Source organism: Anguilla rostrata, chromosome 3 (assembly GCF_018555375.3).
Source record: "Anguilla rostrata isolate EN2019 chromosome 3, ASM1855537v3, whole genome shotgun sequence".
In the NCBI taxonomy this organism is placed as follows: Eukaryota; Metazoa; Chordata; class Actinopteri; order Anguilliformes; family Anguillidae; genus Anguilla; species Anguilla rostrata.
In genome coordinates, this window is record NC_057935.1 from 61,220,617 (window position 1) to 61,243,139 (window position 22,523).

The 22,523-nt window shown below is 45.0% G+C and overlaps 3 protein-coding genes across 4 annotated transcripts in view; 1 reads left to right on the forward strand and 2 right to left on the reverse strand.

Moving 5' to 3' along the window:
• Positions 1–2,323: 2,323 nt before the first annotated feature.
• On the reverse strand, positions 2,324–4,595 carry pfdn6 (prefoldin subunit 6). Its single transcript, XM_064329066.1, has 4 exons — positions 4,433–4,595; positions 3,968–4,038; positions 3,081–3,205; positions 2,324–2,651 (listed from the first exon to the last, which is right to left on the reverse strand). Exons 1-4 carry the CDS (start codon positions 4,494–4,496, stop codon positions 2,531–2,533), a joined length of 381 nt encoding a protein of 126 aa, XP_064185136.1. The 5' UTR covers positions 4,497–4,595; the 3' UTR covers positions 2,324–2,530.
• Positions 4,596–5,120: 525 nt separating this feature from the next.
• mrpl11 (mitochondrial ribosomal protein L11) overlaps positions 5,121–22,523 on the forward strand; it is a 33,909-nt gene continuing 16,506 nt past the window's right edge. Inside the window, exons 1-2 of one of the 2 annotated variants that reach the window (XM_064329064.1) lie at positions 5,121–5,280; positions 11,298–11,474. In XM_064329064.1, coding sequence (XP_064185134.1) covers positions 11,352–11,474 — 123 coding nt within the window. In that variant the 5' untranslated portion in view covers positions 5,121–5,280; positions 11,298–11,351. Of the gene's footprint in view, positions 5,281–11,292; positions 11,475–22,523 lie in introns of both variants that reach the window. The other variant, XM_064329065.1, reaches the window with a different exon arrangement.
• Positions 13,142–19,356, reverse strand: tmem265 (transmembrane protein 265). The gene is made up of 2 exons (XM_064329063.1): positions 18,686–19,356; positions 13,142–14,496 (listed from the first exon to the last, which is right to left on the reverse strand). The coding sequence occupies exon 2, from the start codon at positions 14,492–14,494 to the stop codon at positions 13,448–13,450; it is 1,047 nt and encodes a 348-aa protein (XP_064185133.1). The 5' UTR covers positions 14,495–14,496; positions 18,686–19,356; the 3' UTR covers positions 13,142–13,447.

Here is a 22,523-nt window from a genome sequence, read left to right on the forward strand (position 1 = left end):
ATGGTGGCTTGAGACATGGTGAACACAGTAATGGCTGACACCACTGTTCACAATAATCCTTAAACTTTATTGGAACATGGTATTGACCCACCGTCTGGTTTGATTGACAAGGACTAGCACCACACTTAAATTTACTATCTTAAATTTTGCCCCGCCCCCCCCCCCCCCCCCCCCCCCAAAAAAAAAAAAAAACAATTATTATTTAAAACTTGAATTATGTGACCCAGTGATAGTTGTGGCTCTAAATAATTACACAGCATGTTTATGCCAGTGGCTGGACCTGTGCAGAAAGTATGAACACCAAATTGCCAATGTGCTTATACCTTTTCTTTAAGCAAGAGCAGAGTTCTTCCCAAGTATGTCATTAAGGAGTAATTGTCTAACCTTTTAGAGTGCTATCTTACCAAGCAGAGCATTACATGCATCGTTGCTCTGAGTGTTTGTATTATCCTCAGCAAATAGTAAACATAAAACAATTTGCAGGGTGAATTATTCCTTTAATTGTTTGCTTGTTAATTGAGGATAATAAACAGGGACAGGTTGTGAGCTATTCATTTAAAGATAGGGGTTGTGCTTTCTCTATTTCAAACTCATAAATCACTACTGTTGTGTGTGCCTCATTGTTTTCAATTAAGAAGTAATGAGAGCATCTGCCATACATACAAATAGCTGTATCTATGGTTCAACCTTGTGGGATTAATCACGACAGAGCAAGACAGCATAATAAGCCCTTCACGTTGCCTTTTTTCCTTTGGTTCCCTGCTCAGAGCTTTTCCTTGCTGAAGTTTTAATGCAGGTAAACAAGCAAGTTATGAAGAGCTATTATACATTGTATATGTCTTTGAAAAATATAAAATCTATTCACCGTTCAATGGCTATGGTCTAAATGCTAACACAAGTGTGCAATATTCCCTTTTGGGAAGTTGTGTGATTAGGTGCAACATTATGGCAAAATGTATTTACCTTAACATATTACCACAATGATTGTGCTACTACATCCCACATGGTAAGCAATAAAAACTGTTGCATCAGTTCAATATTATTTCAGGAACAGTGACCATGAAGTGCTGTTTAGATGGCCACACGGTTCTCCACTTCCTCAGGACATTATTATAGGTATGGTAGTTTCAGCCTGCTGTTTCTCTCCTTTGTGCTCTCACTCAGAAGTTTCAATTATGACGTAGTCAACCATAGAACAAAAAAACAGATTAAGGGAATTTAAGTAGCCACATTCTCGTCAAAATTACATTTATAAACAGGAGAAATTGGATGCTGACACGGACCTGTCTGTGGACTTCCAACTGCACACCCAGGGCCAAGGTTTGGTTTTTGAGTAATAACTTTATCAAATCATTTAGATTCAAACACACCCCTTTAACAACAGTGCCCTCTACTGTCATGAAGTTGAATAACTTAACATATCGCATATTACCATTTTTGGTAACCGGACCATCAGTTCCCTTTGTTCAAGTTCCTTCATTGGATGTTTCAGAGCTAGCTGGAATGCTGCAGAGTATGCATTGAAAATTTACTTCACCTGGCAACATTCCAGATAGAAACTCATGACAAATCACTAGACACTAGCTAATGTGGGAAGAGGGAAGGCCTTTAAATTATTTTGAATATTTCAAATTTAACTTACTGCTCATATTCCAGAGTAAATATGCAGCTCAATCTCCAAATCATTTGCAAAAAAGAAAAAAACAATTTGCAGAAATGTGAATATTGAAGTCTTTGTGGAAAATATTTAGTAATTTCACAGGAGTGTAACCGTTTAAATAAATGAAAATACAAAGGACAATACAAAGCATCACAAAACAAATCAGTAATTTCCCTCTGTTGAAAACATTTTTATCCACAAAATAACATGGCTGTTTTTTTTCTAAAGATGTTTTCAGACTTAAAACTGAAAATGATGCCTGAGGAGGAGGGCTTGTTTCTTGAGACGTAGCCAGCGTATTGACAGCAGTAGCCTTCTTCTTCCACAGCTAGTTATTAGCCTTGTGCATTCTAGGTCCAATAAATCAATATCATTGTTCTTGCACTATTACGTTGTCCCAACTTTTCTTTTATTTGATAGATTTTTTGGAACAATTGGCTTTATTTCACTTCTTTGAATCAGACTTGAGACAAAAATGTGGACATTGTAATTATTCACTGTATTCAAACTAGCATTGATTTTGGACAAACTACATAATGTGAAATGAGTTGTGACAAAACATTCCATTTCTTATATGCTGAATGGGTAAAAATAGATCCCTCTGAATGTGTGACCAATGAAGACATTTATTCTAACAGAAAAACAAAAGAATTCACTTACATGTAAATAATGAAACAACTTTATTGATAACGACAAGGGCAACAACAAAAAAAAATCAGGCGTAGATATCCTGTACTGCTGTGCAGGACGGTGGGTGAGTAGGCTTATGCAAGTCAGTCAGTCAGTCCATGTGTTTTAATGGGGCAGCAGAACTGTTTCAATATGGGGACTGTTCTTTTCTGTCAAAGTCTGTGTCCATCTGTCCATCCATCAGACTTTCCCAACAGGACGGCCCTGGGCTCGCTGGTACTCCTGCTGGAGGCTGGAAAGCACCTCGCGGTGCTGATCCAACTTACGCTCCATCTCTTTCAGTAGCGTCTCATAGCGCTGGCTGCAGAGGTCAGAGGGGGAGCAAATCATGAGCAACAGACACAGCTACATTGGTCAAAATGGACCAAACCTTTGGTCTAACCGGCAAATGAAAAATGGCATTGTGTGCAGTATGTCTGTAATCACATGTCATCCAGGAGTCAAAGCTGTGGCTGAACTGCAGTCCAGCAGAGCGCATAGTTTGTTCACATAGCAATTAACAAATACAGGCATTAGAATGAACAAATAAAAGTATTACAAATGTATTAACTTTAAAAAAAACTTTTTTTTGCCATGGCCGCTTCACTGTACCAATGCAAATCACCACAGAGACAATCACTAATGAGACAATAGTACAGGCTTTGTGTTCACCAGCTGTTTAATTTGCAAACATGACTAGAATTCTATTTTCCACCATAACTCTATCACCCCATACTCTCCTAAAACTCACATTTCGCCATTAATGTATTCCAGCCTCTTGCTAACTGTTGCTTTGGCTTCATCCAGATCTTGTTTCACCAGCACTGGTCCAATGAGCTTGTAAACTGTGTTCTCACTGTCCAGCAGATCCAGCTCCTGTACATGACATTAGATTACATCACATATTTGGCAGACACTTTTATCCAAAGCGACTTACAATAAATGCATACCGGAGGTCATTGGAACAGCTACAAAACACAGGTCCGATAAGGTACAACACTCATTATACAACAGTTATTCATAGTCATGAACACAGTAGATCCAGTTCACATAGTAAGCATAGGCTAGGTCAAGTAATGTTAAGTCAATCTAAGAGGCACAACAACGAGCTACAACAACAAGATAACCATATAAGTGCAATATAAGTGTTGGATGGAGGTATATGTGTAACATGAAATTGCTACAGGAATAAGGTAGAAGGGTACAAGTGATAAGTGATCCTAGATTGGAAATGCCCTGCAGAGTTGTGATAGTTAGTCCAGGTACAGGCTGCGGCAGAAGATGGGCAGTGTGGTTTGCAGAAGAACAGGGAGTTTGTTTCAGCACTGGGGAGCTATGGTGGAGAAGCACAATACTATTGTATTGGGGGGGGGGGGGGGTCAAACAGCAGATGAAATACAGACTTCTAAGACTGGTTTATGAAATATCCTATGGATGGCACTATCATATCTGACATGAACCTTCTTGTACAAGATTCTGAAGTATGCACCAGTGCAGTAACTGGTGCCAACCAGCCATCCACTGATAATAGAAGCCAGCCCCTCCCCATTAAGACGCCACATCTGAAACCACACAAGTCCATCACTTAAAAAAAAAAAAACTCAAACACAATTTCACACAATAGTATTGAGCACCTACCTCTTTGACAATGTTGTTCTCTGTCAACTGAGTCTCAAGTTTATGTCTGGCTGACATGCTTTTACTGACATCTGTAAGGAATAAAGCAAGTTTCAGAATTTCATAACAGCACCAAATAAGCATCGACGTACGAGTAATATTAGTTTGCTACAATTAGTGGACTTGTTGGCTAGGTAATCACAATACACATCACAAGCTATTTGGTAAGCTAATTCTCTCACTTGACGAATAAAGGACTGGGTTACTAACGGTAACCCTTCAAGAGGGGTATCATGAGGCAATTTAGCAAGGTACCTGGTTAGGTATCTACAGTAACTAACGGCCGGACGCCCCCTGGCTAGTTTGTCGTCAATCACTGGACATCTTTACAAGCTAGCTAGCTACCCCCACCACACTTGGCTGTTCTAGCTAGCTTGCTAACTTGGCTTGCTTATTTGCTCATTATCCGATTTCCTCATCGGATACCTTTTTGCATCTCCTGATATTTTTCCAGTTCTGACTTCAATTTCTTCTGAATTGCTTCTGCCATTATGTCGCTGATTAGATCTGAACCCTAATAAGGGTAAAATGAGAGACAAGCTGCAAAGCTACACCGTTTCCTTTAACAAACGTGAACTGACAGTAAAAGCCTTGCCTTACTCTACAGGAAACGTGAACATATCGCTCCGGACATGATGTCATTTGCTGCGCTCACCATCAAAAACTGTCCGGATTCTGCCTGAATCAATGGGTTAGATATCCTAGCTGTTATTTACAAGTACAAGATAAAGGATGATTAACAAGACAATGATTTTGTTGATCAGTGTGAATGAAAATGATACCATAATTTTATTTTTGGAAACACCTGAACATAAACTTGATTTCTGACATTTGGAATATCATCAAACATAAATGGAAAAACAGGATCAATTTGTGCATATCAAATTCAAAAGATCAAATTAAACTATTTCACCCATGGTATGTATTTAGCTGTATCTGCTACAATACAGATTCCAGAAAAGGAATTTATTATCCTTCAATTATCGTCCCACAGCGGCAGAGAGCTTGACAGCCACTTCTTTGCACACTTAAACTGTTAATCAACCGTAGGTGACATCAACATAAATAAAAACATATACAGTTACACCGTAATATATAGTTCTGTGGTACGACAGCAGTAGGTTACTCGGATCAATTTCACGTCGTGGATCGGAAGTACAACTTTTACCTCTTCCTATCAGTTAAACCTAAAATGGCGGCGCGCATCGCACCATTTGCACCGTGAAGATAACTGCATGTTGTGTGCTGTGGGCTGACCGCTAAGCGGTGGACAGGTAACAGACATTACATATTTTCCGTCGAGAATGATATTTAATTACGGCAACATGAGTTTGAATTATTGCATGCAGTAAACTTCAAAGGATTTCAGTAGCGAGCATGCAAGGACATGGACCAAGGGACATCCATCCATTGTGTTGGAATGTATCAAATTTGCTAGGTGAAATGATTTGTCATAAATTGGCTAGATAACGACAGTTTACTAGTTACTGAGCTGCTGAAACTGTCGTCCCAAACTTTACAGCATTTTAGAAATCGACTCGGAATTATTTTGTTGACAATAACAATGTACAAGAGTATATGTAACAATTGACTAGTTGGCTACGTCGTAAGTGCATTAATTTTTTTCCTTGGTTGAACGTATGCCAGTTTGTAATCTAGCAGAATAGCAACCACTAGGCTATATCTACGTTTTATCTGTCTGCCAATAACGTTTTCAGTAGCAGCACAGTACAGTAACTTTGTTTGGCCCTCACTGGCTATCCTTTTTATTTTTGCCTTTCCTATTAGGATTATGTTAGGAGTATGTTCTCTGTGTAGAGGTAGGTTATCTGTATATTTTGTTTTGTTGATCAATACTAAGTTAGTTGTTTGGTCGCTCAGTTAACTTTACACTTACTGGTTGTATACATGGGCCTTCTGTGTCTTCTTGCTGATATTACACTTTTATTGAGACTAACACTGATCTTCTCCCCTTTTGTAAGTCGCCCTGGATAAGAGCGTCTGCTAAGTGAATGTAAGATATCATAGCTAGCTGGTGTAATTCCTGGAGTAGAGGCCAGACCAGGAGGTGTCCTGGTGTGTAAATTTTAAATGTGACATACTGTTAATTAAACCTGAAGGAGAAAAGGCTTCCTTTATTACTTATTCAACAAGACTACAGAAATTTTCATGCCCATCAACTGTACATGGCGTAGAGGGTCTTGGGTTGACCCTCTGGTAACATGAACAGCCTAAAGTAACATTACACAACAGTAATTGTTGTGTACACAATTTTAATCTGAATTTAGGCCATGGATACTTCAAGCAATTGGTAGAAATGTGTTTGAATTCATCCTGTATCTTCTCTAAATGGTATCCGCAGGAGCTGAAGTAAACTTCCATACAACGTCCAATGAAAAATAATCCTCACGTGACGCAAACAATTAAAGACTACTGGTTTTTCAAAGCAGCAAACAACTCCTTAGAAAGTTTGCCAACTGTTGCTTTGGCTTCATCCAGATCTTGTTTCACCAGCACTGGTCCAATAAGCTTGTAAACTGTGTTCTCACTGTCCAGCAGATCCAGCTCCTGTACATTACATTAGATTACATTACGTTTATTTGGCAGACGCTTTTATCCGAAGCGACTTAAAATAAGTGCATACCGAAGGTCTGTCATGATTATGGTGTACAGGATTAGCTACATAAAATCCGATCCTTAACGTTAAGGTTTTCCACATACCTGCTTTTAATTAACATGATAAAATAATCTTGCATGAAAGTAATTCTCAAGAGTAATTTACTATGTATTAGTCTTAAGAAAAACATTTATTGCTGATTTGCGTTTTACTCTGTCAACTTTGTGGCTGTGGGACGAGAAGAAATGATTCCATGTTTGGGTTGCCTCTGCCTCTATGCTCTGCTTCAGTCATGCAGTATAATGCATAGCAAGCCTTGCAGATAAAGGAAACAGACCTAGTTGAATGCTGAACAAGAGCAGTTGGTTCTGTTTATTTATAAAATGTCAATTTCTGAGGCAGACTTGTTTATTATAGACCAAAAATTAACTTCTAAACAATCTGTGGGTATTTGCGTTTCCACATCAGTTGGCTGTTGGACCGCCTCCCTCACCCACCATCTCAATCAATATTCAGCTGGAGGGTGAAATCCTCTGAGGACAGAATACTAATGTAGCTGAATGCTAACGGAATACTAATGTTCTGTGACAACGTAGTAATTGAATGCTACTGTATCAATATGTCAGTGTTGCAGAGTGATACTATAATGCAAAAACCCAGCGCATTCTGGGTTTTTTTTTTTTTTTTTTAACTCCAGTGGTTGATTTTGAAGACAGTGCAGTCTGAGTGCTAAAGATCTGCCCGTATCTGAGTTTATGTTAAATTAAAATGTCTCTTACCTCAGTATTTTAAGTGTGACAAGATGAATAGCCTCAGACAAGAGACCAAGAAATCGTGAGTTGCGAGAGGGTGAACAGATCGAGCACTAGAGGGCGTGTTTGTACCAAAAAAAAGAAAATTTGGCATACTTGGAGATCACATGCAAAGTTCAATATTGGCCCGACTGATCGATCAACCTCTCATCAAAATACAGCAGATACGAAGTGTTGACATAATATGTGGAGGTGCAATCAACTTTCGAGTGTTTGTAGGCTATAAAAGCCATTATCTGTTTGTTCTGTGATCTTCCTTTGGAGTACCTTGGAAGCTATTATAGCACAGTAGTGCTGACTAGGGATGTGTAATGTGAAATATATATTCACATCACAATACTTGCAGACCATTGGGATGATTCATATTCATATTTTTAAAAAATCTTTAAAATGGGTTTTTGTGCCATAATTAGATGTGGACTGATCCAGAAATCTCGGACATAATATATTAGAAGCATTTAAAGGCACAGGATAGTCTTTTATGCCACTACAAGCTTGTGCAAGAAGGCACGCACAGCAAAACTGATTAAAGCATTATGACAGATACGACGGATACATCAGTTGCTGGTATGAAGAGAAATACCAAGCATGATATTAAATTGGCAAATCGGGTATGCACTCATTGCATGTTTTTACATGCATAATGTTACGAACTAAATTGAGATATTTCAGCAGACTTTAATTGGCTTGTGCTTGGCTTGCGACAGTAAATGGTCATTACACTTTTCTTTGCCTACTGTTCACAAATAAAAGGATGATCTGGAGCTAATTCTAAAAAGAATAATTCAGTTCTGGGGTGTTAATTTTTGCGGTTTTAGCACCCATTGGCTCTGTGTGGGTAAGCATGTCCATTTTTCATGATACTAAAATACGGATTACAAACTTTTATGTTTACACACAAGATGCTAATGCAATCACAATGATATATTAAAACTTTTTTTTTAATGCCACCGTAGTAAGCTTTGCGGCTGTTGCAAACGTATAGTAATTTTGTAATTTCCGAAGATCCTTATCGCTACAATTTTTATGGAGAAATAAGCATTTCTACTAAAGAGGACAGACGATTTTAGTGTACTACCTCCTGTAGTAAAGAAGCGCATTTAATGGGAGAGATCTACTTCAAGGTAATGCATTGTTTTGCGACAGTGTTCTTCAGATCATAGGAAAGACTATCAATCAATCAATCAAATCGTATTTATATAGCGTATTTTACAACAGTTGTCACAATACGCTTTACAGGCAACCCTAGCCTAAACCCCCACAGGAGCAAGCCTAAGGCAACAGTGGCAAGGAAAACCTCCCTGTGGCAGATGGGGAGAAACCTTGGAAGGAACCAGGCTCAAGGGGGAAACCCATCCTCCTCTGGTCGGCTCAGGCTATACTAACACACATATATACATATATATGTATGTATGTATGTATGTATGAAATATTCATGTGTATAAATTTAAATATGTCATGATCTTTTTGGCTTACATTCCTTTTCCTTTTTTGGACTGTTTGCAACCTGTTTGGAAGATTTGCAACCTACATTATGTGGCTTCATAACGGAGAGATGTCCATCATAATGGCTTCTGCCATTAGCACCCATTAGCCCCCTATCCCTAGCTCAAAGGGACAGCAGATCATTTCCATATACTATTTTTCATTTTAATGTGCAGTGTTTTGTATAGGTTTTCATATCTTGTATTATCTTTGAGACTGGTGGACTGTAAGTATAATGAACTTACCCCAAAAACTACTCATTTGACTTGCATTGTATTGATGTAGAAGACGGGTTATAATGATGAGGGTGACTAATATTTTCTATGCATTTACTTAATATGAATGATATACAGAACTAATTGATGCTCTTCCATATTAAAGGAGAAATAAGGGGTGTTTGATCGTAAATGGGCTTCGTTGGTGTGTGCTGCACCAACTAAGCCCGGGTTTAGATTCTTTGTTTTCACAAATAAAATAATTTGAATTATGGAAACAACAAATGAGTAGTATTTATTCCCATGATACTTGCTTTGAAGGAAGGAAAAGCAAAAAAAAAAAAAGAAAAAAAAAAGGAAAGCAAAGAATGAGCAAAATAGGTTTGGAGACTAAAGACTGTAGGACATGTGATATTTACTTTGGCTCATTTTGCTGCTGTAAAGCTCTCTCATGTTTTATCTCTTAGTGTAGCGATGAGCTTGCAGCAGCCTGGGATATTTTGCGGTCTTTCATCCTGAGAGCTGACGGTACAGGGGTGGATACATGTACCCCTGGAGGGCCTTCCCGCAGCAGGCTTTTAATAGTTTGACTTTTATGTTTTTTTTTCTTCCTCCCCGGAGCGAGAACAGTGTCTCTATCCCTCCCAGCCGACTGACCGATTGAGTTCAGAAATTAATAGTCGGGGTGGAACAAAACCTTCCCGGCTCTTGTGTTTGGATAATGCCACCCTTGTGGTCGTGCCTCATTTTGTGAGTGCGTAGCGGGCTGCCCCCGGGTCCCTGCGAATCTCAGGCCCCGATTGGCCCGAGCACGTTGCGTTAAGCTGGATCAGGCGTCGGCATGAATCTTGAGTTGAAGGCCAGTTGAAGAGTGGTTTGAATTTGTCTGTCGGTGAACCTGACCGTAAGTCTTAGTCAGGCAGCCTTGTCTGTAAAATATGATGACTTCAGTGATTTTGCTCTGCAACAACAAGCAGAGAGAGAGAGAGAGCAAATGGAAATGGACCCCTTGCCCTTGAGAAATGGGGTGCATTCATTATACAAAACCGTCGTGTGGAACCGGTTCCGCTCTGAGCTTCCCGTTTCAGAACACGTTCAGCGTGGCAGAGATAGCGCTTATCTTCAGTGTGCATAGCCAGCCGATACAGACGGAAATAAATGATGTTATCCTTGTGACAAGTGCGTGGCAACAATTTACCTTGAAATACAACACAGTGATACACATGGGCTATACATAAATACGGATAATCTACTCCTGGGAAAGAAATGTTGCATGTTCTTTATTGTTGCTAAATGTACAGCTTTGTGGCTGCAGTTTGTTTAGTGGAGATTTGATCAACCCAGGCGGTAATTAGCTTCCTGCTAATAGCAGTGTCCCTCAAGGCAGCGGATACCACCTTTACCACACCGACGTGCCCACAATATTAAATATTAAAGAGAACTGCAGTCGCAGCGTGTTTTAATAAACTGAAAATAATATTCTGTGTTCTGTAACCTCTGTGAATACACCGCAGGAGTGAACCCTGCACATTCCTTATAGATACCCGATTGTCGCCCTCCAAACGTACTCTTTTCCAGAGCTACTTAGACAGGTGTTGCAAATATCCAGCTACATAAAGGTATTCATTCATACAGATGGATATATAACGAAGCACCCTTCAGTACTTTGCTGAAGGATACAACGGCAGTGTCCTACCTGGGAATCAAACCTGCAACCTTTCGGTTACTAGCCCAGTAAAATATATATATATATATACATATGCAACCATTATACTATACTGCGCAGGATTAGTTTGAGTAAAGACCTGAAGTGGAATCAAATGTTGTGTCTCCTGGAAGTGCTGTCAGGTTTTTGGAAGAGACCGGTTTGCCTCACCCCTCACCCCTCTTCACCCCCCCACAGCCCAAACTGGCATCACAGTGGCTCTCCAATTGGCCTGGAGATGCGTTACACATTTCAGATGCATTCCAGAAAAGGGAGACGTAAAACCTTAATAGATACTCGCTAATAAATTAACTTGTAGGTAGTAAAATCTCTTATCACTTGAATAAACAAAATTATTGCCTCTTTAAACTAGCTAACCTGTTTTAATTCAGTTGGAAAATGTTTGGAATCTTTTATGTCTCAAGCACTGCTAAATTCTTTTTTTCTTTTCGGACAGAGACGGAAAGACGACAGACAGACGGACGGAAGGCATTCCAGACCAGCTCCCAGCATGTCCAAGATCGCCAGGGCAGCCAAAGCGGTGAAGAAGGTCGACCCCGGGAATGTGATTCGGGCCATCGTGCGATCGGGACAGGCCGCTCCTGGACCCCCCCTCGGCCCCGTCCTGGGACAGGTAGGGTTTCTCTCTCCCTCAAAATGAAACGCTGCCGGTGCAGCGTCCAATGACTTGTGACCGAATGCTTACAGTTTGCGAAATGTATCGCATTTGGGATGTTCGTTAATGCTTTAAAACCTGTTGGGTGTTTTTGAGCCTTTTGCACAAATTACAGCAATCTTCCTGACTTTGGTCAAAATTTGAGTGTCCACCCTCTTGCAGTGTGCGCCTGTCTAACGGTGAGGGAAATGGTACACCTGCGTGTGCCCGATTGTGCCCGCGTGTGCCCGCCTTTGCGGTTCCCAGCCGCGCGGCTGTGCGTTTGCACCCCGCCTTCTCGCCAGGCTACGCTTGTGAAGTGAAGGAAACAAATAGCGCTGGGCAGCCGCCGCTGTGCTTAAGGCTCCGGGCCTGTAATCTTGCCTCTCCTTCCTCCCTCGCTTTTCCTCTCCTCCGCCTTAACCGCTCCTGACAGGGGGAGCGCAGAGGAGGGGCCGGCTGTCGGCCCCGGGGCAAATTTAAACAAACGAGAGGAATAAAAGGGGGAGTGGGAGATGAAAGGGGGGAGCTGACAGCTTCAGCGGAGGAGAATAATTACTGTCTGAAGTGAAATTAGTGCAGCAGCAAAGAGGAGGAGGGAAGGGAAGAAAAATAAGAGAGGGACCACACACACACACGCGCTCCTGTGCAGGGCCGAGCCAGCGGCCGCAGCGGAAAGCCCTAGAAACCCGCCGGGCACGCGCGCGTACCCATGAGCGCCTCCTCCCAGCAGCTAATCCAGCGCAGGAACTGGTTTGCCGCCGCTCTCGCTGTTTCCTTTGTTAAGTATCCCGGCGGGACGGCGCGTCTCGAGCGAGGTAAGCCCAAATGTAGGACGGGGGAGTGAAAGATGAAAGGGGCCGAAGCCCAGGCTCCCGTACCTGTTTCTGTTTCCGCTAATCCCCCCCCCCTCAAATCCCCCCGAAGCGGGGAGAGGTGCCCCCCCGAAGAGAACCCTCCTGTCATTGTATGAATCAGGCGCTTTTGTGCGTGTGGCAGTTTTAAAGGGGATTTCTTTTTTAAATCCTGTAAATATTCCCTGTAAATCGTCTGGCCTGAGCTCCTGGCGTTTTGACGAGTGAGTCCACTTTCAATTAATAGCGGCATTAATGGTTTGCGGGGCAGGGGAAGGGGGTGCGCAGTGCTTTGGTAGCGACTGATGGAGATTGAATAGCGCCCCCCCCCCCCCCTTCACCCCATCCTCTGGACTGGGGTGCACACTATATCACTCCCTACCACTGCTTCCTCCACCTCAGCGCCGGAGCCACGGAGCTTGTGGTTGCTGGGCTGTGGGATAATTGCACGGGTATTGCAACAGTTATTGCTATTAATGCCATTATAATTTGATCACATCAGTACTCATGGATTTCTGTGGCTTTGGTCGGGTCTGTCTGAGCGGGAGTGCATCTGTTAAAACGTGGCGCTCGGTTTATCGCGCTCTGTCTTTGTCCCTTCTTATTGATCTCTCTTCACCAGACAGCTGTTATCGCCGGTTTACAGAGATTAACTCGAGCTCTAACTGATTGTTTCAGCTCCTGTTTCTAGCACATTCTGTGACTTGGGGAGGGGATGCCTGTATGTTGTTTTTTTTTTCCCCCAGTCAGTCGTGATGCTGCTCTGGGGGGGAAGAATGTGTGCAGAGTATGTGGGAGATGAACATTTTTATTACAGTATCGCTGCACTACTCGCAGTACAGTTGACAGCAGCCGGATTAGGTCATGCTTTACAGTACACAAAAGAAGGGTTAAAGTCCCACAGTGTCGGAGGGAATGGCTCCGTAGCGCTGCTCCACTCTGAAGCAAGGCACTTCAGCGAGCGGGCCCCCGGGAGCCCTGTCGGGTTCCGGGAAGGGGAGAGGCAGTCTTTGGGCCGCGAGCTCGCTAATCGAATGAGTAATTACCTGGGCCAGGCCCTCGGGGGGGCCTACAGAGGAGCGAGCCGGGCCGGGGAGTCTAGAGCTCGCGCGAAATGAAGGAGGGGCCCAGGGACGTCTCTGCGGGGTCCAGGCTGACGAGGGAGGGGGCGTGCGCGTGCCCCCGCGAGAGCGTGTGGCAGCGCGAGGAGGGCGGGGCCGGCGAGCCGGGGGCCTGCTGCCCCAGGTGCTCGGGCCCCGCCGCCGCCGCCGCCGCCTCCGGGTTCGGGTCCCTGCCCCCGGCCCCCGCCCTGGCCCCCCGCGCCCCTCCCTTCTGTCTGTGCCTCTCCCACGCGGAGCTGAGCTTGATGGTCATGGCCAGCAGGTTCTTCCCCAGGAAGACGGTGGAGACGCGCGGGTCGCGGTACCACAGCATGCCCGTGGCCCGCAGGAACAGCGTCAGGATGTTCACCGTGACCAGGCTGAGCCAGGGGTACACGGCCTCCCTGCGCAGCCCCGTCTCGCCAGCGGGGGCAGCGGTGCCCAGCTCGGTCAGCGACACGCAGGGCAGCAGCAGCAGCAGCACGTAGCAGTAGAAGAAGACCAGGCCCTCCACCCAGAGTGGCACGCCCAGGCTGCTGTGCGTCTCCCACAGCCCCGCCTGCAGGTCCAGCACGTCCAGCAGGTCCACCACCACCCACAGCAGCCGGCTGCGTACCTCCTGCTTCCTGCGCAGCGGGGTCATGTGGTCGGCGCCCGTCAGGACCAGGAAGAGGGAGGGGAGGCAGACGGAGAGCAGGAGCGTGAGCGTCTTCCTGGCCAGGGGGTCCGGGGGCCGCCGGTCCTGCCGGTAGTTCTGGCAGACGAAGAAGAGCTTGAGCTGCAGCAGCGAGAGGAAGAGGAACCAGAGGGCGTTGGCGAAGCCGCGCCGCGGCGACCGCGCCTCCGAGGCCACGCCCGCCGACACGAAGCGCAGCGCCAGCAGGAAGCAGAGGTCGCCCAGGAGCACGGCGGCGCACGGCCACACCCCCAGCCCCGCCCGCCACTGCGATCCCAGCATGCTCTGCTCCAGCAGGTAGAGGTCCACCACCGCCATGGTGCTCACCGTCACCAGGGTCGCGACACACACCTGGGGCGGGGGCACCATGCCTGGCGGAGAGAGAGAGACATGACATTTACAAAGCTCCCGGGCACAGGATCAGCTGCTGCGCTCTCAAGATCTGGATTGGAAAGCTTAATGGTGCTTGCACGTACTTGATACATACCATTAAACATCACATTTTTTAAAAAAAATTTTACTTTGGGAAGCCAAAATGAAGTGGCTGTGTTTTATTGAGAGGAAAAAGCCTTTCATTATGGATGAAGAAACACCTAAATTAATTAAATGTTTAAAATGGATTGTTGGCCATTTAAATAATTAAATGATAATCTATAAGGGGTTGTTGTATTCCTAATGAAATAATGGGCCTTCCATGGTGTTGCACTCGATATGAGCTGTAGTGGTGTAGCCAATGTCCTGCTGCTCAAAGATATTGCAGCAAATTATTCCGTACATAATTTTGTTTATCTAAAAAGAAACTAATTGCAATCGCCCGCGCGTAATCACCAAGAAGTCGATACAATTTGCGAAATGAACTTTGTTTAGAGCGCAGATACTGTCACGCGTGTGCCGCCGAACTTAAAAGGCGCTAAACGGCGAGACTCAAAAACAGCGATACGGGAAAATATAGTGTCGACAAACAAAAACGAACGACTGTGACCGATAACGGAGCAACGTGATCCAGGGGCTGATGATTGATCGCCGCGCAATAAAAGTTGCTGGAGTGCAGTACGTGACTGTGTGCGCGGGCTGCCTCCACAGCGAACCGAGCGTAACGTGGTGGGTTCTGCGAGTAGGCTTTAAATGATTTGCGGTGGTTCTAAAAAGGAAAGCGCTTCAAACCGATTTGGAAAATATTGATAAACCTAACGGACTGACGCCCCAAGCTGCAGGGCACCCTTTGAGTGAGGAAAAGGGATGAGGGACATAATGGCTCGGCTAAAATAGGTTACGGCTGAAAAGAGGAGTGTGTCTATCTGTTCAGCTTTTGTTATCAAGGTAACTAGAGTGTTGCCATTTGCAGTGATCCGTATGATGACATCAGTGGCTGTCATCGTTCTGTTACATTTCCATTTGGTTAATGTTTTCGTAACTGCCATGTCTGCTTGGACCACCTGTTCCCCACTCTTTTTTTATGGCCACTGGTTCTTGTGCTGTGTAAAATTTGAGGTTGGGAACAGGTGCTGAAGGCGTTCCCCTCCCTTTCTCTTGCGGCTGCTCCGTTTAAACCGCGCTTTCCGGTTATGAAATTTTTTAGTCGCTCCTCGGTTCTCCGAGTTTCACGGGTTTTCCTCCGTGTCCTCGCCTTATTCATCATTAATGAGTTGTACAGAAGGACGGCGAGGCTCTCTGTCAAAGCCCTTTTTCCCCACACAGATTTGCACACCCTTATGGCTTTAATTGCAGTTCCTGCCGTGTGTTGTTCAGATTAAATGCAGGTTTATTTATGTTTGTTTTGCTTTTGTGTGTGTGTGTGTGTGTGCGTGCGGGCGTGTATTTGTGCATACGTGCATGTGTTGCAGAGAGAGTAGGCCTGTAATATTGCGATTAATGAGAATGGAGCACTTTTTCCTCGGGTTTAAGCCTAATTTTTTATTAAATCCTGTGGTCTACTTCCGGCAAATCGTATTTCAGCGTTTGGTAATATAAGGCCTCCATATTGATCGCCAGAGAGAAATGATCACTGCCTTTACTGTGAAATCGAAACTCCTCCTTATCCCATTGAACTCAAGGGCCTGTTGGTTATCGTCTTTCGACAGGGCGTCTGCACGTCAGATATAATCCCAGCGCTGCTGTGGGCTCAGGCTGCTCCTGGGACTGATGCCATTAAAAGACAAAAATCATTATCATTAGAAAAATACTGCTATGGAAAAGCTGGAATCTGTAATTAAGCAAAGTGTCTGCACAGTTCAAGCTGGAGCTGTGCAGGTGTGCTAGTAAAACTGCAAAGGAGTGCACACAAGTGTGTGTGTGTGTGTGTCTCTGTGTGTTTGTGGATGTGTGTGCGTGTGTGTACGTGCGTGCGTGCGCGTGTGTACGTGTGTGTGTGTGGGAAAGGGATGGTGTAAATGTAAGATGTTTGAGTTGGGGACAGAACTCTGTAAATGTAAATTGGGCTTGAATAGTGGTGTGAGTGAGTGAATGAGAGTGATCAATTCTGGCTTTTCACAGGCCTAATAAAGTGTTAGTGCCTGATGGTAATAGTTCATAAACAGGGAGAGGGCGAGAAGAAAAAGAAGGAAGGAGAAAGATGAAAAGATGAAGGGGGTGGGGATTTTCTGTGGAGACGTGCCATTTTCTGTCATCTGAATATAAGTGGATTTAAACATGTCACGCGTTAATAAACATTAAGCGGTAAATGACTTGAATATGTTGTCGAATGACCCATAATAATTCATCCTAACTGAGCAGGGTTAGAGGGAAAACAAATGGAAGTCTGCCTATCCAATGGTATCTTATCACCCTCAAAGACTTTTTACCACACCAACCTCGACCGATTATATGTCTGGAGCCTGAATAGGTGCCCTGAATTACTGACTGAGTACGCTGTCATCTGAAATAGCCCTTTGTATTTTCTGTGGTACACATGAAGAAGTCCATTGTTCTCGCTGGCTGTCTTTTATCCTGCACATTTATTGCATTTAAATCTCGACTGTTTTTCACAAGGCCTGTGAGGTTTTTTTTTTTTTTTGTGGTTTTTTTCTTAAATACGTATGTTGACAACAAACGTAATTTGTTATTTCACAAAGTATGAAGCACGAGGAGTGTGTCCCCTATTCACATTATTAATGACTGTATCCATCATCCCTGAGTGGGGGAACGGTGCTGTCGCAGACAGCCGGTGCAGACCGTTACAGTATTATAGTGAGTTATTGCCTGCTGAGGTGCACAGGTGAGTATACCGCGTCTCGGCGCGATCGTACCCAATGCCCAGGACTGGAGGTGTTTGGATAGGCTGCTGATTTACTGCCCCCTTTACACACCCGGAAATCTGCCTCAGATGGAGAAAATATCTCATCCGGGAGCCCGAGCTGAGATCAGACCAAAGGGATTAGAGCTGCCCGTTTATTTTATTATTTGTGCGTCGCTGTGGTAGGCAGGGTTTTGGGAAGGGGGGGGGGAGGGGGGTTATACAAGAGAGATGAGTGGGATGAAGGCTGAGGGGGTGAGTAGATTGAGTGGAAGAGATTTGTCCGGGGTATCCTTGCTTATCGCGCGCGCAGCTAGCCGAGCAGGGCAGGGCTGAGACATGGTGGGTGAGCGGGGACGTATCGAGGGTGAGGATGTAGGCGGAGGGCTGGTGGCTTGCCCTCTCTGCGGGTCTGAAGTGGCCACTGCTGTTTCACTCTTCAGACCAAAGCAGGGTACTTTTCCTTGTTAACTCAAGTGAAAATAGTCATTTATAACTAAGATGGAACAACAAACTGTGTTGCCGTTGGATGTTGGCATCTGTTAAGTAAGCAATGTAAAATATATACTGCAATAAAGTATGTAGCAGAGCACTCAAGCAAGGGTGCTCTCTGTCTATCTATGTTTCTTGTTTTCTCTCTATCTCTCAAACACACACACACACACACACACACAAATACAGAGCTGTGTGTGCCTGTTAAAAATACACCAGCCTCCTTGTCACTTCTTGTTTTTCAATTGTGGAAATAAGCCAGGTGCTCTGGGAGGCTGAAATAAGTAAAATTGATTACCCCAGACAGTACTTTTGCTGCAAACATGACTTCCATCACAAAATAAGCTTTCTTTCCTTCAAAATAGTCGAGAGTGCAGATCTAAGGGAAACGTTGATAAGGTACAAGTAGTTGGTGGGAGGAAGCAGAGGACTGCAATTTTGGTGTATTGTGAGAGACAGATAAAACGGAGTGACAGATGTGATGTACAGAGAAAGACAGGTGCAGTGTTTCATTTCACTGAGCCGAACAATTGCTGGGGGATTTTTTTTTTTTAAATAGCCTTTTAGTACAAGCCTTTTCTGATTCTATCTCGATATCCATTCAATCTTAAGATTGTTGTAGGTTCTATTTGAAAGTATGCTTACATATAATTTAAGTGGCAGTTTGTATACATTTTTACGTCCCCTCGTTTATGCATTCGAATATGCATCATTAAATATCTGTACGCAAAATGGCTCAACTTTCAAATTAAATTTTTAGCGTAGCTGCATCCGAGAATTTATCGAGACAACTTTTTGTGTAAAACAGCTGTGTTGGCGAGTGAAAGTATAGTTACCCGATACATACGGTACAGGTCCTGCCGTCTCCCCAGTCTGCAATGAGCACGCTTATCTAATGAACATAAAAACAGTCTTTCCAGTCGGAATTTACAATGCTAGATTTCCTTCGTTGCACACAGTCGGTCCACTGTATTCCAGTAAGGACGTGCCGTGGTTATTTATACTGTTCAATTAAAGTCCCCAAGGCGTCGCAATGAATGCCCTCAGCTACATTTCAGTTCTGGTAAAAGCGTAAGTAATCATATTTTTGGTTATTTTTCGCTCTTCTGTGACAGCCACTGTGAATTTTTACTCTGAAAATGTTGGTAAACGGCTAAAATTCGTCGTCAAAGGAGCTCCATCTCTTGGAGTGTCCCTCGTAGCATCCACTGAAGCCCGGTCTTCCGTCTGACCGTCAAAGCTCCGTCGTCTCCGACTCCGAACTGAGCTTGTCTTTCTGGCTGCGAGGTGTGGAGAACGCGGCGATGTGGTGTAGTCTCCACCGCTTAATGATTTAAAGCGGTGTGTATGCATACCAAAGACCCCAGCCTACCCGTGGACAACTGATGGTATAATAGCCGAACTGAGGCGAGAGGGTAGGAGGTGAAAAACGGAAGAAACGCGCCACCAACCAGAGTTTATGATTGCAGTGTTAATTTGTAGGCAGGTTACGTGCTCACGCTTTCCCCCTTTTCTTCCTCTCTCCCTCCCTCCCTCACTCACTCTTTGCCTCCCTCTTGACATCCCTCTCCCCCTCCCTTTGCTTTACCTTTATAACTTTGAGACGGAGATTGAGCGTCTTGAATATTCGCTAGCTTCCAGTGTCGTCTGAACAGTGCTAGAGATGATAACCGCACGAGCCGAAATCATAATAATCGTAATTGCATTAGTTAGAGAAAGAACGGTCCTGATTACCCTGTCACCCTTTAGTGAATGATCGTACTTCCCGGGTGGAGCTAGCAGTGCCTGTGGGTGTATTTAGGAGCCCAGATGTTACAACTTTAATTAATTATCAGCTGCTCTCTCTCCCACCCTCTCTCACACCCCCACACATTTACACGCTTTCTCCTAACTCCCGGTACTCCATTCATTTATTAAGAAAGACGTTTGTCAGTGAGCACCTGATATTTAAAGGGGTATTACTGTCTTCTTTTATTAATAGTAATCCTTACTTGCCCCATATCTCTGGGTTATTTCCACTGTTGAGTACTGAGAAGTAAAATGGAGATGGCTTTTAATCAAACTGTCTGTGTGCTTGGTTGAGAAAGAAGAGGAAACCATGACTGAGTGTTATACTTGTGCACGTGGGATCATATTATGTGCGTGCCCACATGTACATGCATACATGTTTATACTGTGTTTTGTGTGCACGTTTTCACTGCTGTGGATAACGAATAAAAACACATCTCAAAAGACACAAAACCAATAAAAAATACAGCTGCTGTGTGTGCGGTTGGGCTCATTGATACTTATGTTCGCCAGGGGTGTTGGTCATCGATGTGTAGGGATGGTCTGATGTGTTGTGGAGTTAGGATTTGTGATTGTTGCCTGCTACCGAGGGAGGTGATGCACTTTACTCCATATTTACAGCAGCACATTTGAATTCTAAGTGCTTCTCTCTTTCTCATTTCCCTCACAACCCCATCCCTGACTCCCTCGCCCCCCCACCCCCCATCCACACCATCATGGGGTCAGCTTTGAGTGAGAGTTTTAATCAGACCAAAGGGAGCTGAGGTGGGGTGGGAGTTGGGGGGGGGGGGGGGGAGCAGAATCATCTCTCTTGTCACAATCGGCTACGCGCTCCACTGACTTCCATAGAGAGGTTTTCCATTCCTTGCTTTCAATTCTTTTTTTTCTTCTTTTTGCTCCCTTTCTTTCTCGCTCACTCTCTCCTCTTTTCCATCGGCCCCCAGTGGGTGTGGTTGAAGGTCACTCTGCACTGACTCACATTCAGCGATAAGCCAGAGTGAGAGCGAAAGGGGGGTGGGAAGTGGGAGGGGGGGGCAGCAAGGGAGAGACTCTACATTAGCACTTGGTCTTTTTCACAGCAGAATGAAGACGCTGGGAGGAGGAGGGGGAGGGGGAGGGGGTTTAGAGACCATCCGAGTTGAGAACTGACGGAATCCCAAATTCCGCCAGCGGCGAGCGATCGCGGTCACGCCGAGCGCCGCCGTCCGCGGACCGCGCCCGCAAACGACGCCGCGGCTCCCCGTCACATTCCGGGCGGGGTTAAAGTTTCTCCGTCGAGCTCCCTGCAGGAGAGTTTACGGCCCGCCTCTGAAGCACCACGGCTTTTCTTTCAGAACCGGGGGCAGATAAGCTGGAGCTTGGATGTAATGAAAACCTGCAGACGGGTCCCCCAGGACTCTGGGTGGAGTGGCCCTGCATATACAGCAGTCCCCCTCCAACAGCGTCGAGTTGGAATGTGTAACCGGAAAAGCGGAAGTCGGCACAGGAGAAAAACGTTCAGTTCTTTTGTGTTTTCATTGGATTTTTCCGAAGCATTAGTTACCCCGCCGTCACGCTTACTGGCCGTGTAATCTGTGTGGTTTGTACTCGTGCTTCAGCACCCAAATCTTTTGCGTTCAGTTGAGCGTGCCAAAGTGCTTCTAAAGGTCGAGTATCCCTCCTTGCGTGGTGGCCCTTCTGGATCAGACTGCAGTAGCCCTCTAGGTGACAGCGTCCTCACAGCTAAGGCTGGAGTAGTTTTCATTCTGGTGCAGTTTTCACACCCATACACCGCCACCCAGAGAACGGCCGCTGTGGGTTTTTGAGGACGGGACCGGTTCTAAATTTCAGGATGGCGAGAACAGCGTCGGGTAAATTTATGTAGCGGTTTAGCGTCTTTGAGCCTGGGATTTGAGGGACCGTGTTTGTTTGGGCTGTGGGGGGAGGCACGCCACAAGCTAAGCTTTGATTGTGTTAGCTCGCTGTGCTCGATGCTCAAAACGCAGGCTTTCCCTCGAGTTCAGTGTGAACGCAGGCGCCGCCGCCGCCGCCGGCCCCCTCAGGCGGAGCTGACGGCTCTGACTGTAACCGCTTTCCGCATGGGGCCCGCCCCGGAGGGCTAGCGCAGTCTTCCCCAGCGTCCGCCGCGCGCTCCAGGATGCCCTGACACATCCTCTCCAGTGCTGTTGGAGTACAGGAGAGGGGGAGTCTTAATCAGCTGCATGACACCCCGATAAGGGTGACCGTGATGAAACCCCAACCACCAAAACAGATTAAATTAGGAACGGAGGTAACGAAGGTAATTAATGGGAGTGTTTCACACCGGAGAGTTTAATTAACCCCCCATTGCCGCCCGCTTATACCCCCCATCCGCCACTCCCTGCCGGGGCAATTAATCCCTTGTCCTCGTGTGCCAGGGGCAATTAATCCTGTCTCTTGCCCCGTGAACTTGTGTCTTTGTCCTCTAGCAGAATATGTTCTGTGTGCATGTGTGCACGTGCATACACACAGACATGCACACACGCCACACACACACACCCACACACACTCAGACACAGTGCCATTTCCATTCTTAAGTGAAGCGCAGCGTGAAAACAGGTAGAAGTATCAATATTTTAACAAGAAGCAATTTTACTGCTTTCACACACAGTCTCTCCTGCTTGGCCACTCTCTCCCTCTCTCTCGCACGCACAAACATCCGCACAGCCACATTCTGTCAAATTGCTCTGTGGTGTCTCCATTTGTTTTTTATTTGCATTCTTATCTCTGAAATGGAACGCAATTTAAAACAACACACTGATAGATGTACCTTTTCACCCAGACATCACAGCTGTGATTCTTTTATCCGCACACACACACACACACACACACACACACACACACACACACGCACACACACACAGGGGA